Source organism: Chiloscyllium plagiosum, chromosome 34 (assembly GCF_004010195.1).
Source record: "Chiloscyllium plagiosum isolate BGI_BamShark_2017 chromosome 34, ASM401019v2, whole genome shotgun sequence".
Classification (NCBI taxonomy): domain Eukaryota; kingdom Metazoa; phylum Chordata; class Chondrichthyes; order Orectolobiformes; family Hemiscylliidae; genus Chiloscyllium; species Chiloscyllium plagiosum.
The window spans coordinates 15,726,394-15,743,064 of record NC_057743.1 but is presented as its reverse complement, the minus strand read 5'-3'; the positions used below and the strand labels follow the sequence as shown (position 1 = coordinate 15,743,064).

Sequence of the window (16,671 nt, the reverse complement as noted above, 5' to 3'; positions counted from 1 at the left end):
AGAAAAGATTTACAAGGATGTTGCCAGGGTTGGAGGATCTGAGCTACAGGGAGAGGCTGAACAGGCTGGGGCTGTTTTCCCTGGAGCGTTAGAGGCTGAGGGGTGAACTTATAGAGGTTTACAAAATTATGAGGGGCATGGATAGGATAAATAGGCAAAGTCTTTTCCCTGGGGTCGGGGAGTCCAGAACAAGAGGGCATAGGTTTAGGGTGAGAGGGGAAAGATATAAAAGAGACCCAAGGGGCAACTTTTTCACACAGAGGGTGGTACATGTATGGAATGAGCTGCCAGAGGATGTAGTGGAGGCTGGTACAATTACAACATTTAAGAGGCATTTGGATGGGTACATGAATAGGAAGGGTTTGGAGGCATATGGGCCGGGCACTGGGAGGTGGGACTAGATTGGGTTGGGATATCTGCTCGGCATGGACGGGTTGGACTGAAGGGTCTGTTTCCATGCTGTACATCTCTATGACTCTATGAGAATGAGAGCAAAAGGGAAGTTTCAGCTGTTTTTGTGCTTCCCAAAACCAGTAATGGAACAACACTGCAGAAGACTTGAAAAAGTTGTCTAACCTCTCAAACAGGTTGGTGAATGCCCTGGTGAGACCATCAGAAAAGACCATCAGAAATGGTATGCAACCTCACCAAAACTAATACAAAAGTTGCAATGAGAACTTGTTGATACTTAAATGGTAGGCTATTTATCACAAACAGACAGCATTTTAAGATGAATTAGAGTATTCTATAACCTGAAGATTTGTATGTGTCTAAGCAAGACCAGGATTATTAGCACCAGTTTTCAAACTATAGAACTATTACACAAATTAAATACACACACAAATGATTGAAACAGAATTGCTGAGTTATCAAGCTTACAAGTTGCAGCCACCAAAGAACTTTATTTTCACAAAAACCCATTGCTCCCAATTATTTTTGCGTAAGGCTGATAGAGCTGATCATGTCCTTCCACATATTTCATTTGTAAGCCAACCAGCCAGAATGTAATAGTGGTGTGGGAAGAATTACTTCAGAATCCCCAGGCTGAGAAGAGAGTGGGATGGGACACAACTGTCCTCCAGTGATTCCTGCTGGAAAGTGCACGTGTTGATCCCAGAGAAGGTTCAGCTTTGGTGCCCTCCAAAGTCCAATAGCCTAAAGACATTCAACGTCCAGGTTCCTGTACAAAGATTGGCCGCTTGGGCACAGAGTCAAAGGGCTGCCAGCGCCCATGGAGTCATTTCCCAGTCTTCTGGGGTGGGAAAGAGTGGAAACATGCGAGAAGAGTGAAGGTGAGGAGGAGATAAAGTGACTTAGGAATGACTTCAACATTCCTTTAATATTCCAAAGCAGCAAACATAGGGCTGGCACCTTTAGTGATGTAGGGGGAAGAAACAAAAGAATTAGGAAAAGGGCAAGGGAGTGAGAAAAGACAAAACCGATGGCACAACGTACTCTTTCCCTGTTTCTGTGCGATGCACCATTCACCCAACACCTAGAAATACAGGGCAGGAAGAGTTACAGAGCTAGGAGCCCTCCTTAAAAGGGAACTCCAACAAGTGAATGGTGTCAGCAATAATGGTAGAGAATGCTTTTAAATCTTCATGCTAACCAAGGAAGGGATGCACAACCTCTTGCTAATTGAGCATGTAACCCTGTTTATGAAGTGGAATCTTCTCAAACTGCAGGTAATTGAACATGGTGCAATCTGCTAACAGAGTGCATCTCCAGTAGACACATTTCACAAATGCATATCTGCCAGAACTCTACAAAGACAGCGGAATCTGCCAAATCAGCAACGTGTTTTCATTCCTGTTGTGAACAGTCGGCTTGAAGTCCCTGCTAAAGTTCTGGTAGCCCCTGCCTCCAGATGCAATGGCAACTGAGCTGACTTTCTCTTTTCTGACAACTTCTCGGGCTGAAGACCTGCTTCGAACCCACACGTCCGGGTCATCGATTATCTCATAGATGGAACCGTCCTCAACACTGTGCTCCAGTGAGTTCTCATTGGCCTGAGCCTCACCGCTGCGTGCTGACAGTAACTGACCGGGCAGGTGGGAGGTGGAGCGCAGATTGTAACACAGCGAGATCCCTTGCTTCTTATCTATGTGGTTGTGCTGATCCTGAAGGGATTCCTGGGATGAGGAATCCTCTTTGCTGTTCAGTTCCTGATATTGAGGCATTTCGTCAGTCGACTCACTCTTCAGTAAGTCCAAGTCCAGAGAGCCAATGGTAGGGATCAGAAACTCCACAGGACCACAATGTGCATTCAGTGAGATCATTCCCTTTCCTGCACAGGAGACAGAAACAGAACTGAATAGTAACTGGGAACACTACTAATAGTAAATACAATGCAGAATCTCACCAATCCAGCATCTCCCAGAGTCACCACCTTTACTCAGACCAATCAAGCAAAGGGTGGTTCTTGAAGGAGGGATGTCAGTTTTGGTCTTGATGCAAAGACAGGGACATCTTTATTAAAAACACCACCAACAGGCTAGGGTCTAATGTTGAGTCATGCTACTCTTAGTATAAGTCAAAACATACTATGGATTAATTACAGAATAAAGCCCCCTACACAGTGCCTTAACAAGCAATTTCAGACATGCACAGAACCGATTAAAGGACAGTTTACCTTCATTCACATTGCTCAACACGTTAGCCGCTAACTTAAAACAGCACCCTCCGTTGTACATACAAGACATCTCCAAGTCCTTTTAACTTGTCTACATCTCAGTACCAGTTTGTTGCTAAGCCATGGTAACCTATACGCCATGCTGAATTTAAATGTACGTATTATTTTGCACATCTTCATTCAAACTGGTACTATCTCACAATGTATTTACCCCTATCTATATGGAGCTCGATTAATATGTCAACCAATATTTGTTCTTTTCTTGCAACAAAACTACAAAAAACGCGACAAAGAGCAACATAGAGAGCTACGATGAGCGATATCAAAGCTTTTACCTGTTACTTTTGGAATTCCCTCCAGTTTTGGTACTGGTAAAGCGATCAAGATTCCTTGATTGGTCCCAACCCAAAGCATCCCTTGGCAAACAAGCAAACACGTCACCAAAATGTTCTTTTGGCCTGAATAAAGGAGGAGGAAGTAATACAATATCATTGTCTAAATGTCCAGATTATCCCAAAGCAAAAAGAATGTCTCACCACAATCATTTGCTTCATGTTCAAAAAGGCCAGAGAACATCTAGATATTCTCTCCACCCTCTAATTACAAAGAGTGCTCGAAACTAGGAATAAAGTAGCAACTAGATAATTGTTTAATCAGACCATCAGCTTGACTTTGCATAACCAGCTTTAATGGAGCATCTCTGGCCAGTTAAACAAATCTCCGTTCCTTGATAGGTCTTTTCCATTACCACTGGCAATTCCATTCAACAGCCACTAACCAGATATTAAAAACCAACACAGAGATGATGAAAAGTGCAGAGCAAAGTGCAAGATTTACAGAACGTTCCAGAATCTTGGTTTTGCTTACATTTAGGGAGTTGGTCAAGCTCAGATGGCAGGATGGTTTGTGACGAGGAGTGATGTCATCAGGGTGGGTTCAATTCTCGTACGAGCTGAGACTATCACAAAGGATTCCTCTTCTCAACCTCTCCCTCATCTGAGACATGGTGACCCTCAGGTTAAAACACCAGTCATCTCTCTCCCTCTCTCTCTCTCAAATGAGAGAGAAACCCTCTGGTCTGCTAAAACCATGGCCACTTTTTAAATCCAGAAATTGGGATTTCTTTCACTTTGGAAAACCCTTAGGATTTGTATTTCCCTGAAAAAAGTGGTACGGGTAGAAGATCCTTTATCCGAACATCCAAGAACCGAAAAACTCCGAAATCCGAAGATTGCGAAGTTTTTTTTCTCATTAACAAGTTTGTTTGGCGAGCAAACAGTTAATCCACTCGATGTGTGTCACTCAGATGAGACTGGGGGGGGTGTGGCCAAGCACGTTCTTACTTTGAAGTCTGCTCCTCCAGTAAGATTTTAAAAAATTTCACCATTAAACTGTCACTTATCCTGAAAACTGAAAAATTCCAAATTCCAAAAACAGCTGATCCCGAGCATTTCGGATAAAGGATCGTCTACCTGTAACATTTTACCTTTCCAGTACTACAGGTGTCTGCTTATCCCAGTCTTCATGACTGCTGTAGCCTACAGATGAATTATTTATCTATGCTTGTGTTTTGTTTTATAGTAAGGCTTTTGAAGGCTGTTTAGTCTCCCAACAGTATGCTGTTCAAATCCAGTCTTTAATGCAAGAACAGTTCATTTAAAGTTATGTTTGCAAAAAAAAAAACAACCTGTATATGTGATGACATTCCTCCAGGACTTGAGCCCAGACCTTCTGGCCCAGAGACAGGGACACTACCACTGCACCACAAGAGTGCCCATGCACAAAAGCAAATGTCGCTGGACTCCAAAATAAAACACTGGAGAAACTCAGCAGGTCTGGCAGCATCAGTGGAGCGAAAAACAGAGTTAATGTTCAGACTCCAAAGACTGATTGGCTTGAATAAGCAGTTTTCCAACAATGCTTCAGTCAATAGCTGTGATAAAATGATTAGAACAGATTGAAATGGGCTATTTTGTTGGGTCCATGCTGTTACTAGTATTTGCTTTCTGCACAATCATTTGCTGATTCACTGGTGATATGGACACAATATATAGATGAAATGCTAATATAATGGGCAAATCATTGTGTAGCAGCCCATTCATATTGGGATCACGATTATAACGTTACAGTAAAGAATGCACAGCAGTCTCAAAATGGTCTGCCCTTTATGGTAACAAGACAGACTTGATTGGACGAGCTGTACAGCAAATATTACCATCACTTTCTGTTACGATTTCAGGTTTCTGACATCCGAGTATTTTGCTGTCTAACAGTGTTGAGTTCAGATGAGGCAATGTGGTGAATGGACTTGAACAGTACATGCTCAGCCCTGGTTGACTAAGTTTACATAAGGCAACCAGGAAGAGCTGAACATTTCTGAAACAAGTTTCTTTCCTAAATCATTTATAAACTAGACCCATGCAGCACGACAGAAAAACTGCAGTTAAATTATATCTGTTGGAAATTTCTTCACACTCCACCTCAGGGATTCACCAGTATCAGGGACACCAAGATCACCCTATTCTCACCCCATTCCCCATTGTCCCCATCCACAACTCCCCCATAATCTTGTCAATGGGGTTTAGCAAATAATTGAGAGAATTACTTAAATCCTAAACCACTGGATCAGTCCTTGTGATTTGAATATTAATTTGACATACTACAGCAGGAGTAATTTAAAGCATTCTCACACAAAGATAAAATTTAATGACAATGGGACAGGAAGGAGAGCACTGGGGACACTAAAATTAAATGTTGCTTAACGGCAAAAGCTCAGGCGACCAGACTATAATTTTTTTCAGTTTTGTGTTGCAATTAGTGTGACAGAACTGGGTAAGTTCACTCCTATTCTCGGATACAAACCTTCATCCAGGCACAGTGACTAGTTGTTAGCACTGCTGCCTCACAGTGCCAGGGCCCCAGGTTCGATTCCACACTTGGGTGATTGTCGGTGTGGAGTTTGCATATTCTTCCCCGTCTGCCTGGGTTTCCACTAGGTGTTCCAGTTTCCTTCCACAATCTAAAGATGTGAGGGTTAGGTGGATTGGCCATGCTAAATTGCCCCGTGGTGTCCAGGGATGTGCAGGCTAGGTGTAATAGCCATGGGAAATGCGGGTTTACGGAGGGAGGGTAGGGGGCTGGGTATGAGTGTAGAGTCAGTGTAGACTTGATGGGCTGAATGGCCTCTTTCTGCACTCTAGGTAATCTATGCTCTTCCTCAGCCAACATCACTAAACAAACAAGTTGTCAGGTCATTATTACATAGCTGTTTGTTGGACCTTGACTTGAATATTGGCTGCCTTGCTTTTGTCAATGGAAATGTGTTGCTGGAAAAGCGCAGCAGGTCAGGCAGCATCTAGGGAACAGGAGAATCGACGTTTCGGGCATTAGCCCTTCTTCAGGAAGGGCTAATGCCCGAAACGTCGATTCTCCTGTTCCCTAGATGCTGCCTGACCTGCTGCGCTTTTCCAGCAACACATTTCCATCTCTGATCTCCAGCATCTGCAGACCTCACTTTCTCCCCTTGCTTTTGTCAATACAAAGCTTAAAAATGTGTTGCTGGAAAAGCGCAGCAGGTCAGGCAGCATCAAAGGAGAAGGAGAATCGACGTTTCAGGAAGAAGGGCTTATACCCAAAACGTTGATTCTCCTTCTCCTTTGATGCTGCCTGACCTGCTGCGCTTTTCCAGCAACACATTTTTAAGCTCTGATCCCCAGCATCTGCAGTCCTCACTTCTTCATTTTTGTCAATACAAATATGGCTATACTTCAAGGTACTTAAGCCATTTAATTGGTAGTTATGCTTGAGATGTTGGAATACTGTGGTAGGTACCATATATTGGGTACTATATATTTTACATTTTCATTACAAGATGAGAAAGTGAGGACTGCAGATACTGGGGATCAGAGCTTAAAAATGTGTTGCTGGAAAAGCGCAGCAGGTCAGGCAGCATCAAAGGAGAAGGAGAATCGACGTTTCAGGAAGAAGGGCTTATACCCAAAACGTCGATTCTCCTTCTCCTTTGATGCTGCCTGACCTGCTGCGCTTTTCCAGCAACACATTTTTAAGCTCTGATCCCCAGTATCTGCAGTCCTCACTTTCTCATTTTTGTCAATACAAATATGGCTATACTTCAAGGTACTTAAGTCATTTAATTGGTAGTTATGCTTGAGATGTTGGAATACTGTGGTAGGTACCATATATTGGGTACTATATATTTTACATTTTCATTACAAGATGCCAGTTATTTATTTCAAGGAAACTTATTCTTCCTAATTTTTTTTTCAAAAGAGAGGCAATAGATACACAGAACTATAGGCTAGTTAGCTTAACATCTTTCATCAGGAAAATGTCACTGTCTATCATAAAGGGCATAATAACAATGCATTGAGAAAGTCACCATTTAATCAAGCAAAGTCAGCATGGTTTCAAAAAGGGAAAATGGAATTCTTTGGGAAGGTAACAAGCAGGATAGATAAAAGGAACCAGGAGATGTAATATAATCAAATTTCTGAAAGGCAGTTGATAAGGTTCTGCACAGAAGATTACTTAATAAGAGCCCATGGTGTTGGAGGCAGTATATTAGCATGGAGGGAGGATTGGCCAACTAATAGAGAACTGTGTTAGGATTAGGGGAGCATTGTCAAGATGGAAACCTGCAACCAGTGATTACTAGAGATGACAAGGAATTTCTTCTGTCAAAGAATGATGAATCTATGAATTTTTTTAATACAGAGGGCTGTCAAAGTTGGGTCGTTAAGTATATTCAAGGCTGAGATCAAGTGTTTTGAGAAAAAGGCAGGAAAAGTGGAGTTGAGGATCAGCCGATCAGCTGTGATTTTGTTGAATGGTGTAAAAATGATGGGCCAAATAGCCTACTTCCGTTCCTACATCAATGGCCTTTTCCTAGGTTTGCATTTCATCATAATTTGGTGCAGCGGTTACCACTCCTACGACTAATGTTCAAATCAGAGGCTCATGTTGCTGCCTTTGGTGATTACATAAATTGGCCAAAGTGTGAACTATTTGCAAGTGTGCTGCACAGCGAGAAGTGTCTTACCTGGCGTGAAGAAGGTGCTGCGTGGAACTACATTGATTTCCTGCAGATGCTCCAGAGTCTCCGTGTGAAATAATCGAATGGAGGATCCGGCTGAGAAAGCCATCCACACCCCACCGCCTGCTTTCATCATCTGAGTCACCTTCACTTCGTCATCAGGGTGGGCTTCAAAACACTGGGAGGGAGAAGTCACGTTACTCGCAACTGAAACTCCACCACCTTGTTTTCAAAGCAGTGCCAAGCCAAATCATTTTAACTGGAAAACTGAAAATCAGAAAGGACTCACTACTGCTTTGAAATGAGAGCATTTCCTCTGAATTGTTGTACAGAACATAATTTTCAGAAAGGAAACAGAACATCTGATCACAGACACACAAGTTACGTTGGCAGCTAAAATATCCGATGCAATTCACCCACACTGACAAACTGCACAGATTAGTTTTTAAAATAAATTCTTTTTAAATTTATTCACAGGATTAAGGCATTGCTGGCTAGGCAGCATTTATTGCCCACCCCTAATTGTCAAGAGTGAGTTAGGAGTCAACCCCATTGCTGTAGGTTTGGAGTCACATATAGGCCAGACTAGGTAAAGATGACAGTTTCCTTCCCTAAAGGACAATCATTAGATTCTTAATTCCAGATATTTATTGAACTCAAATTCCACCACTTGTCATGGCAGGATTCAAACCCAGGTCCCCAGAATGCTATTTGGGTCTCTGATTAACAGCACAGTGATAATATCAGGAGAACATCGCCTCCCCTAGAATTAATCCTTCTCTAATTTTAACCAGCTCATCAGGATGGGTAAGATGGTCATCTGCCAAAAGAACAGTGGGATCCAACTCAAAGTGTGCAGCCAAGACTCCTCAGTGAGGGGCTCAGGTTGCTATTTTTGCCTCGAGCCTAGAGCTGGGGAAAGGCCACTGACCGGTCTCGTGAGCATAAGTGCTGGGCACAGAAGAGGCTCAAGGTGGTACGTTTCGAACTTTGTTTCACAGCTTTGCTTTTGGGGCTAAGAATACTTAAGCCTCCATTTGGGTCCCTGGCAGCTGCTGTATATATTTTAATATATTACATTAGATTAGATTACATTACAGTGTGGAAACAGGCCCTTCGGCCCAACAAGTCCACACCGACCCGCTGAAGCGCAACCCACCCATACCCCTATATTTACCCATTACCTAACACTACAGGCAATTTAGCGTGGTCAATTCACCTGACCTGCACATCTTTGGATTGTGGGAGGAAACCGAGCACCCGGAGGAAACCCGCAGACACGGGGAGAATGTGCAAACTCCACACAGACAGTCGCCTGAGGTGGGAATTGAACCTGGGTCTCAGGCCTGTGAGGCAGCAGTGCTAACCACTGTGCCACCGCACTGCCCACTCAGAAGCCAGTGCAGTCGTTGCATTGTTCTAAAAATTGTGCAATTGGTTTATTGACACAGGCTTAAAATACCTCTGCAATCTCAAAATATTTGTCCCATGCTTACAGTCCAGTAGCAATTTTTAAAAATTTTGTATGGGATAAGGACATCACTGGCAAGGCTGACATTTGTTGTCCATCCTACTCATCCTTGAACTGGTTGGCCATTAAGAGCAAACCACATTAACATTGGTCTGGAGTCACACACAGAATGGGTAAAGATGGCAGATTTCCTTCCCACTGGGTCAGTAATGAACTACATGGGTTCCTATGATGATCAATTGTGATTACACAGTCACCATTAGACTAGCTTTTAATTTCAGAATTTTTTATTTAATGCAAATTTCACCATTTGCCATGCTGAGCTTCAAACCTATGTGCTTAGAATAATAGCCCAACTGCCATGTCAATGTTTCTGCTTATTTTGATCTGAATCCACACCCAGGCTTAACCAACTGAGCACAGATCAGTTACCAGACTCTAGTAATCAACACAGAACAATCAAGCACTAATCAACTGCCCCTTGACACCAAGTACTTTTTCTGCCCACTGATTATACAATCCCTACAGTATGGGAGCAGGCCATTTGGCCTATCAAATCCACACTCACCCTCCAAAGTGAATCCCACCCAATTCCACCCTATCCTGTAACCCTGCATTCCCTGTGGGCAATCCACCTAACATTCACATCTTTGGACTGGGGGAGGAAACCGAAGCACCTGGAGGAAACCCACACCGGGAGAATGTGCAAAGTCCACACAATCTCCCGAGAGTGGAATCGAACCCGGGTCCCTGGCATTGTGTGGCAGCAGTGCTAACTACCAGAGTCCCAGAAATAATTTCCTGCCATTCACAGGCTAGCAAGTGAAAGGGGACCATGCAGCTGAGGTCCAGCAATTACATTACCTGAGCTCCATCCTGGTATGGACAACAGTTTGCAGCCTGAGCCATTTGCACCCTAGTGTAACTGGTGCTACAGTGAAGAACCAATACAACAAACTGACTGAAAAAAAAGTATTTGTTTTCTGCCGCTGCCTCAAAAAGAACCTTGCCCCCCCCATGCACCTAAGTGACATTTTTAAACTCCATTAACACTTTCACTCTTGAAACAATTAGCTCAAATTTAGTCAAGTTCATGCTGTGGGTCTTTGCCCACTATGGATTAGATTAAACCAACCTAGTGTTCTGCATAGTATCTTCATAAACAGTAGAGGGAGAAAAAAAAGGAACCTGGCCTCTATCAGTTTGCATTGGATTGAAATCCGACTGGCAAAGGGACAGTGTACAAACAGACACCATGCAGTCCCACCGACTGCACAGAGCTGTGGAATGTAACTCAATAAATGCAGGCAGTTCTGAGGACAATCATGCAAACACTGATGCTGCCCTCTTAATGTATTTTTCAGTCTGAATCAATGATAAAACAGGCTTAAAACACTCAAAACTAAAACGTATAGACTCTCAGTTTCTGAAGAAAATGAAAAACTTTCCCAATCAATGAAAAGGCCATTCATTCCAGAAGCTTCATTAGTATATGCTGTAAATGATGGAGCTAACGCCACCCTGCAATGGCAAACCTTGAACTGATTAACGTACTCAAGTATAAACCTGCAATTTAATCAGGCCTCTCTCCCTCTCTTACTCCAATCCAATCAGGAACACACAGCAGTCTCATTTTAGTTAAATAAGTGGACTGTCCATTGACAACAACATAAACAGGTAATGTGTCCACTTACTTCAGAATGAACATGGGCACTTCTGTAATTAGAAGCAATGCCTCACAGATGCAGCTTTTATAATTTAAAATGAAAATCAATAAGAATAATTGCTAAATGTCAAGCAAACACCATAGAACACAGCACACTCGAGATTCCCCGAAGTATTATTGAGCTGTTCACTTCAGGAAGGTTTCAGGATAAATGTCTCTGATGTACTTTGCTATTTCCGCTAAGTCGAGATACCCAGAAGAACGCTATAAATCAGCAGCAGGAAGCATAGGGTTGCAAAATCTTCCAACTGCTATTTCTCCTTCTGATTGCTAACCAGAGGACAATAGTTTGGGTGATGAGATTTAGCTCAGTCATGACGCCCTTCACACAGCCTTGAGAGTATCTAGGCTGACATTTTCAAGAATGGACTCTTTAGAGATGCATGTGGGAATAAAAGAGTCCCTGAGGAATGGTGCTCCAGTAGGGACCCTCACCTTCAGTGAACGAGAAGCGAAAGAGAAATGAAACAGCGCCAGGAATGTTTGAAATTTACAGCACAGAGGCTGTCAAATTCAGCTTAAATCTACTGAGATCTAGTTTGTGCTTCTTTCGTTTATAAAAAAAAATCAGGGGAGGTCGAAAAAGCCCAGTCAGCCTTGCAAGCCAGACTAATTCTTTTCTGGTTCGCTGCTGACAGATGCTTTAGCAAATACAGTACATTCAGTCCCTGTCAAGAATATTTCAGCAAACTAGCTGAGATCAAGATTTTGCTCTCTCTCTTCTATTCCCCCAGTTTCACAGCGCATCCAAAAATAATTTCACACAAAGAAATCAGCCTCTCAAATTTCAGCAGTTCTCCAGATATTGTCAGAATCTCCCGTCGATACCCAAGGAGGAGGCAAGAACAAACAGAAATCAAATGTTAGTTTGTCATTCAGCAATTCAGTCTATAAAATCAGATGGCTTTACGCTTATAATAATTGTGGAAAGAATGAATAAAAACATTTTCCCAATGTATCATTCAGAGTTATGTGCATTCGTTATAAAAATTGGGTGTCAGTGGGAGCATTCAGTTCTGTGGCAGGCAACTGTGTGGAATTCAAGAATATAAAAGCACACAAAACAGGTCACTTAGCCTAAATAAAAACCAAAGAGAACTGCGAATGCTGGAAATTGGAGAAAAACAGGAATTGCTTGGAAAGCTCAGCGGGTCTGGCAGGATCTGTGGAGAAAAATCAGTGTTAACATTATGGGTAACCCGAAACGTTAACTCTGATTTCTCTGCAAAGATGCTGCCAGGTCATTTAGCCTAGCCACTCTGTGCCAGTCTTTACCACCGACTCCATCCATTTCTCAGCTCTCTTTATTTAGCTATTAGCATAACTTTCCATTCCCTTTTCCCTGGTATGCTCCTGAAGCCTTCTCTCAAGTGTATCTAAACTATTCGCCTCAATTACTCCATATGTTAGCGAGCTTAACGGTCTGTCATCACTGGGTGGAAAAGTTTCTTCTGAATTCCCCACTTGATTTCTTGATGAATATTGACAGTCTCTGGTTTTCCCCTGCACAAAATCCCAATTCAGTCAAAGCTCAGCCACTTGCAGAGTGTTAAGATCAGCCCAGTGTGTTTACTAAACCAATGCTCAATTGTGAGGACCTGTATTAAGTCAGCTCCTCCCAATCGAAGGGGTCCAGCCTATTTGTCCTTTTCTATCTGGTTTAGTCTCTCAGATAACTTCAGTCCTCTTTTACACCTCTTCCAGTGCTTCTATTACTATTTTCTAAAACATCAACCCTACTCCCCAGTGTGCTCTAAGCAAAGTTCAATAAACGTTTAGCATTATTTCTCTTTTAAATTCTATCCCTCTGGAAATAAACTCCAGCTTGATTTGCTGTTGTACGGCCTTATTGACCACAATTACAACATTCAGTCATTTGTATGTTTGCACTCCCACAGCCCCTTGCTCCTTCATCCCCATTTAGATTTGTAATATCTAAAAATTAAATCTGTGACTCTGCATTCCTTGCTTCATACTGAGCAATGTTAAAATTCAACCACTGTCTGTCCATTCTTCAAATTTGTTAATGGCTTCTTGAGATTTTTTTGCTGTTCACTTCAGTACTGACAATCCTCCACCCTCTCTCTCGCCACCCACCCCTCCTTCATCCCTTCCAATTAGGTGCTATCTGCAAATTAAGAAATTGTATTTTTGATTCCAAAGACTTAGTTGCTAATAAATAAATGGTGAAGTCATCCTAATGCTCACGTACAGATCTCACTTAGTTTGTGCCATCACCTTGAATAGCTACCCTTTGTTTCTCAGCATTTGTATTATTCATATTCATGATTACACTTATGTTCAGTACATACTCACTCTACATTTTACCCTGTGATGCTACATGCTTGACATTATTCATAAGTCAAGATGTAGTGCCTTATTGAAGCCTTCTTTGTAAATCTAGGTGCATTTTATCTACTATATTACTCTTGTCTACTCACTCTGTACTCCTTCAAAGAGTTCAGTGAGGTTGAACAAGGAAGATTTTCCTTTCGGAAATTCATATTGTATGATACTTGTCCTTACATTTTTAGTTCCAAGATGCCTTTCTGTTTCCTTCTTAAGAAAAAGTTTCATTATCCCATTGCTGCCATCGATGGTAAGCTAAGAGCCGCAGAATTCCTCAAGCACCCTTTGAGTTTTCAAAAACCTTGCAGATCAGGATCCTACTCTTGAGGCATGTGTGTAAAATCTAGGCTGACCTGTCAGGACAGTACTGAAAGACTGCCACACTGTTGAAAATGTGACTATTGCAGCAAGGTAACCCCACCCAGTCTCTCAGGTATGCAACAAGAGATGGAGAAACTATTTGAAGTAGTCCAGTGATGCGCCCCCTGGTGTTCAAACCAATATTTATCCCTTAACCATAAACTAAACTAGATCTTTTATCTCATTTTTATTTGTGGGTGTTTGCTGTGCGCAATGTGGATGCCATAGTCATACATTTATAGACCCTTCGGTCCAACCAGACCATACAAAACATCATCCCAAATTAAACTAGCCTCACCAGCCTGCTCTTGGCCAATATCCCTCCAAGCATTTCTTATTCACATACTAATCTAAATGTCTTTTAAATATTGTAATTGTACCAGCACCCACCACTTCCTTTCGAAGTTCATTCCACACATGAATGACTCTGTGTAAAAAAATTTGCCTCTCGTGTTTTTTTTAATATCGCTGTCTTCTCACCTTAAAATATGCTGCCTAATCTTGAAACCCCTCATCCTAGGGAAAAGACATTTACCTTTAACCCTATCTATATCCCTCATGATTTTCTAAACCTCAATAAGGTCATCTCTCAATCTCCTACACTCCAGTGAAAAAAGTCCCAGCATTCCTTTATAACTCAAACCTTCTATTCCTGGCAACATCCTGGTAAATCTCTTCTGAACCCTCTCCAGCTTAATAATATCCTTCCTCTAACTGGGCGACCTGAACGGGGCACAGTATTCCAGAAGATGTCTCACCAATGTCGTGTACAACCTCAACATGACTTCCCAACTTCTGTACTGGAAGGACTGAGCAATGAAGGTAAGCGTGCCAAATGCCTTTTTAAGCACCCCGTCTATATGTGATGCAAACTTCAACAGAACTATGTACCTGAATCTATAGGTCCCCTGTTCTACAACAGTACTCAAGGTCCCACCATTAATCATGCCTGCATTGCAATGGTGCCTACACCTCAAAAGTACTTCATTGATTGTCAAGCTTTAATAAGACTTCGAGGTTCTGAAAATGCTATATTAAAACAAGTCCATCATTGCACTCCTTTTCTGTGCAAAAACAACAAGCAGCGTAATATGGAATAAGAGAAACATGGGAAGTGTCCTTTACAAAACAAGGCAAGTGGCAGAAGTATATAGACTCTGACCCCTCTGGACTTTTGCAAACAACAAAATGAAAGGGCTTGGTTGGTACCAAAGTGTAAAGTGACACATCAAATGGTAATTTTCTAGGCCAAGTTAATGTCAACAATGCCACACACACACAAAAAATCTCCATCACAGACAAGAAGAGCATCACGGCAAATAAGACAACATTTAAAAAAACACAGAAAACATGCCACTTCTGTATGCAACTCACATTAGCAGGGATTTGGTGGTTGCAAGATGGTGAATGGTTCATATACCAGGGGACACAAATTAAAAATTAAAATCAAGACAGAAGTAAAAGTCAGGCTGTATTTAATTTCATTGAAGGGTACAAGAATTGCACACAAAAGGCCAGAGAAGCATAAAATACAATCTGTTTGGGCTGAAATAGAGGCATTTCTGAAAAGGACTTGAGAAATATGGTTAAAAAGAAGGCCAAAGCTTAATTGTATTTTCTGTTCTAGAAAATATTTAGTGTTGATGAACTCACAGACTCTGAAAAATTGGGTTGTATGTCCAAAAGTCTGCCAAGAAAGACAACAGTGCCCCTTTAAGGTTGAATGGATTAGAGCACATTCTGTGCCAAAAGTAACTGCAGCAATACTCTGGTGTTAGAGCAGAAAGCAACATCTGCTAGTTAATTCTATTGCTGCTACCGGGAGCATCAAAATCCATTTTTGCTTCATGTGGCTTTCATAAAATATTCTCACAGAAATTAATCAAAGATCATTTTCTGCAGCGTACACAAACTCCTGCCCACTTTGTAATGCAAATGGCTCAAGCTTCTCACAGCTAATATGAATTTTTAATGTTTTATGCAAAGCCTTAAGAGATCCTATCATTTAAAAATAAATTTTAAAATTGTCCTCCATCGTCAAGGAGATGGGTTTATGGCTCCAGCTGTGCAAAGATTTTACTGACTGTCAGGAAAAGTAGTCAGTGGAAAGGAATTATGCCTACAAATAAAAGGCTTCTGGTATGGCAGTCACAAAGTCTTGCATGAAGCACGTGCACCTTTTTAATTTCATGTCAAAAGTGAGACAGATTGCAGGCATCAGATACTTAAGTACCAGATTGATCAAATTAAAAATATCTTCCTCGTTCTTCAGACTGTCCCAAACCTTCTGCGCAGTGCTCTTTGGAAACCCCCCCTCATGATCCAAGCTCCAAATGCATCAGCCCACACACTCTTCAACTCCCCCACAGTCCTTACCATGTCATCACTGAATTCCTACTCTCAGATTCTTAAGACGACCAAATCTCTTGCTTCCCTCTCCCTTCCTGCAGGATCTACAGCATAGTTTTCTAAAACCTTGATTTGGAGATGCTGGTGTTGGACTGGCGTGTACAAAGTTAAAAATCACAACACCTGGTTATAGTCCAACAGGTTTAATTGGAAGCACTAGCTTTCGGAACCACTCCTTCCTCCACAAAGTGGCAGATGGAGTTTAATTCAGATAAATACGAGGTGATGCATTTTGGGGAAGCAAATCTTTGCAGGACTTATACACTTAATGGTAAGGTCCTAGGGAGTGTGACTGAACAAACAACCTTGGAGTGCAGGTTCAGTGCTCCTTGAAAGTGGAGTCGCAGATAGATAAGATAGTGAAGGAGGCATTTGGTATGCTTTCCTTTATTGGTCAGATTATTGAGTACAGGAGTTGGGAGGTCATGTTGCGGCTGTACAGGACATTGGTTCGGCCACTGTTGGAATCTCGTCTGGTAGCCTGTATCTCAGTATTTACCTTGCCAACATTGTCTTTTTCTAGTGTGAATACTGATGAAAAATATTTTTTTAGCGCTTCCCCTATCTCCTCTGACTCCACGCACAACTTCCCACTACTATCCTTGATTGGCCCTAATCTTTCTGTAGTGATTCTTTTATTCCAGATATACCGATAGAAAGCCTTATGG

General features: G+C 41.9%; 1 protein-coding gene across 1 annotated transcript in view; it reads right to left on the bottom strand.

Moving 5' to 3' along the window:
* Positions 1-882: 882 nt before the first annotated feature.
* The window catches only part of LOC122540092 (rho guanine nucleotide exchange factor 10-like protein), a 94,250-nt gene continuing 78,461 nt past the window's right edge, over positions 883-16,671 (bottom strand). Inside the window, exons 21-23 of the mRNA XM_043675403.1 lie at positions 7,695-7,866; positions 2,971-3,093; positions 883-2,290 (exon numbers count right to left, since the gene is read on the bottom strand). Coding sequence (XP_043531338.1) covers positions 1,767-2,290; positions 2,971-3,093; positions 7,695-7,866 — 819 coding nt within the window. The 3' untranslated portion in view covers positions 883-1,766. The remainder of the gene's footprint in view (positions 2,291-2,970; positions 3,094-7,694; positions 7,867-16,671) is intronic.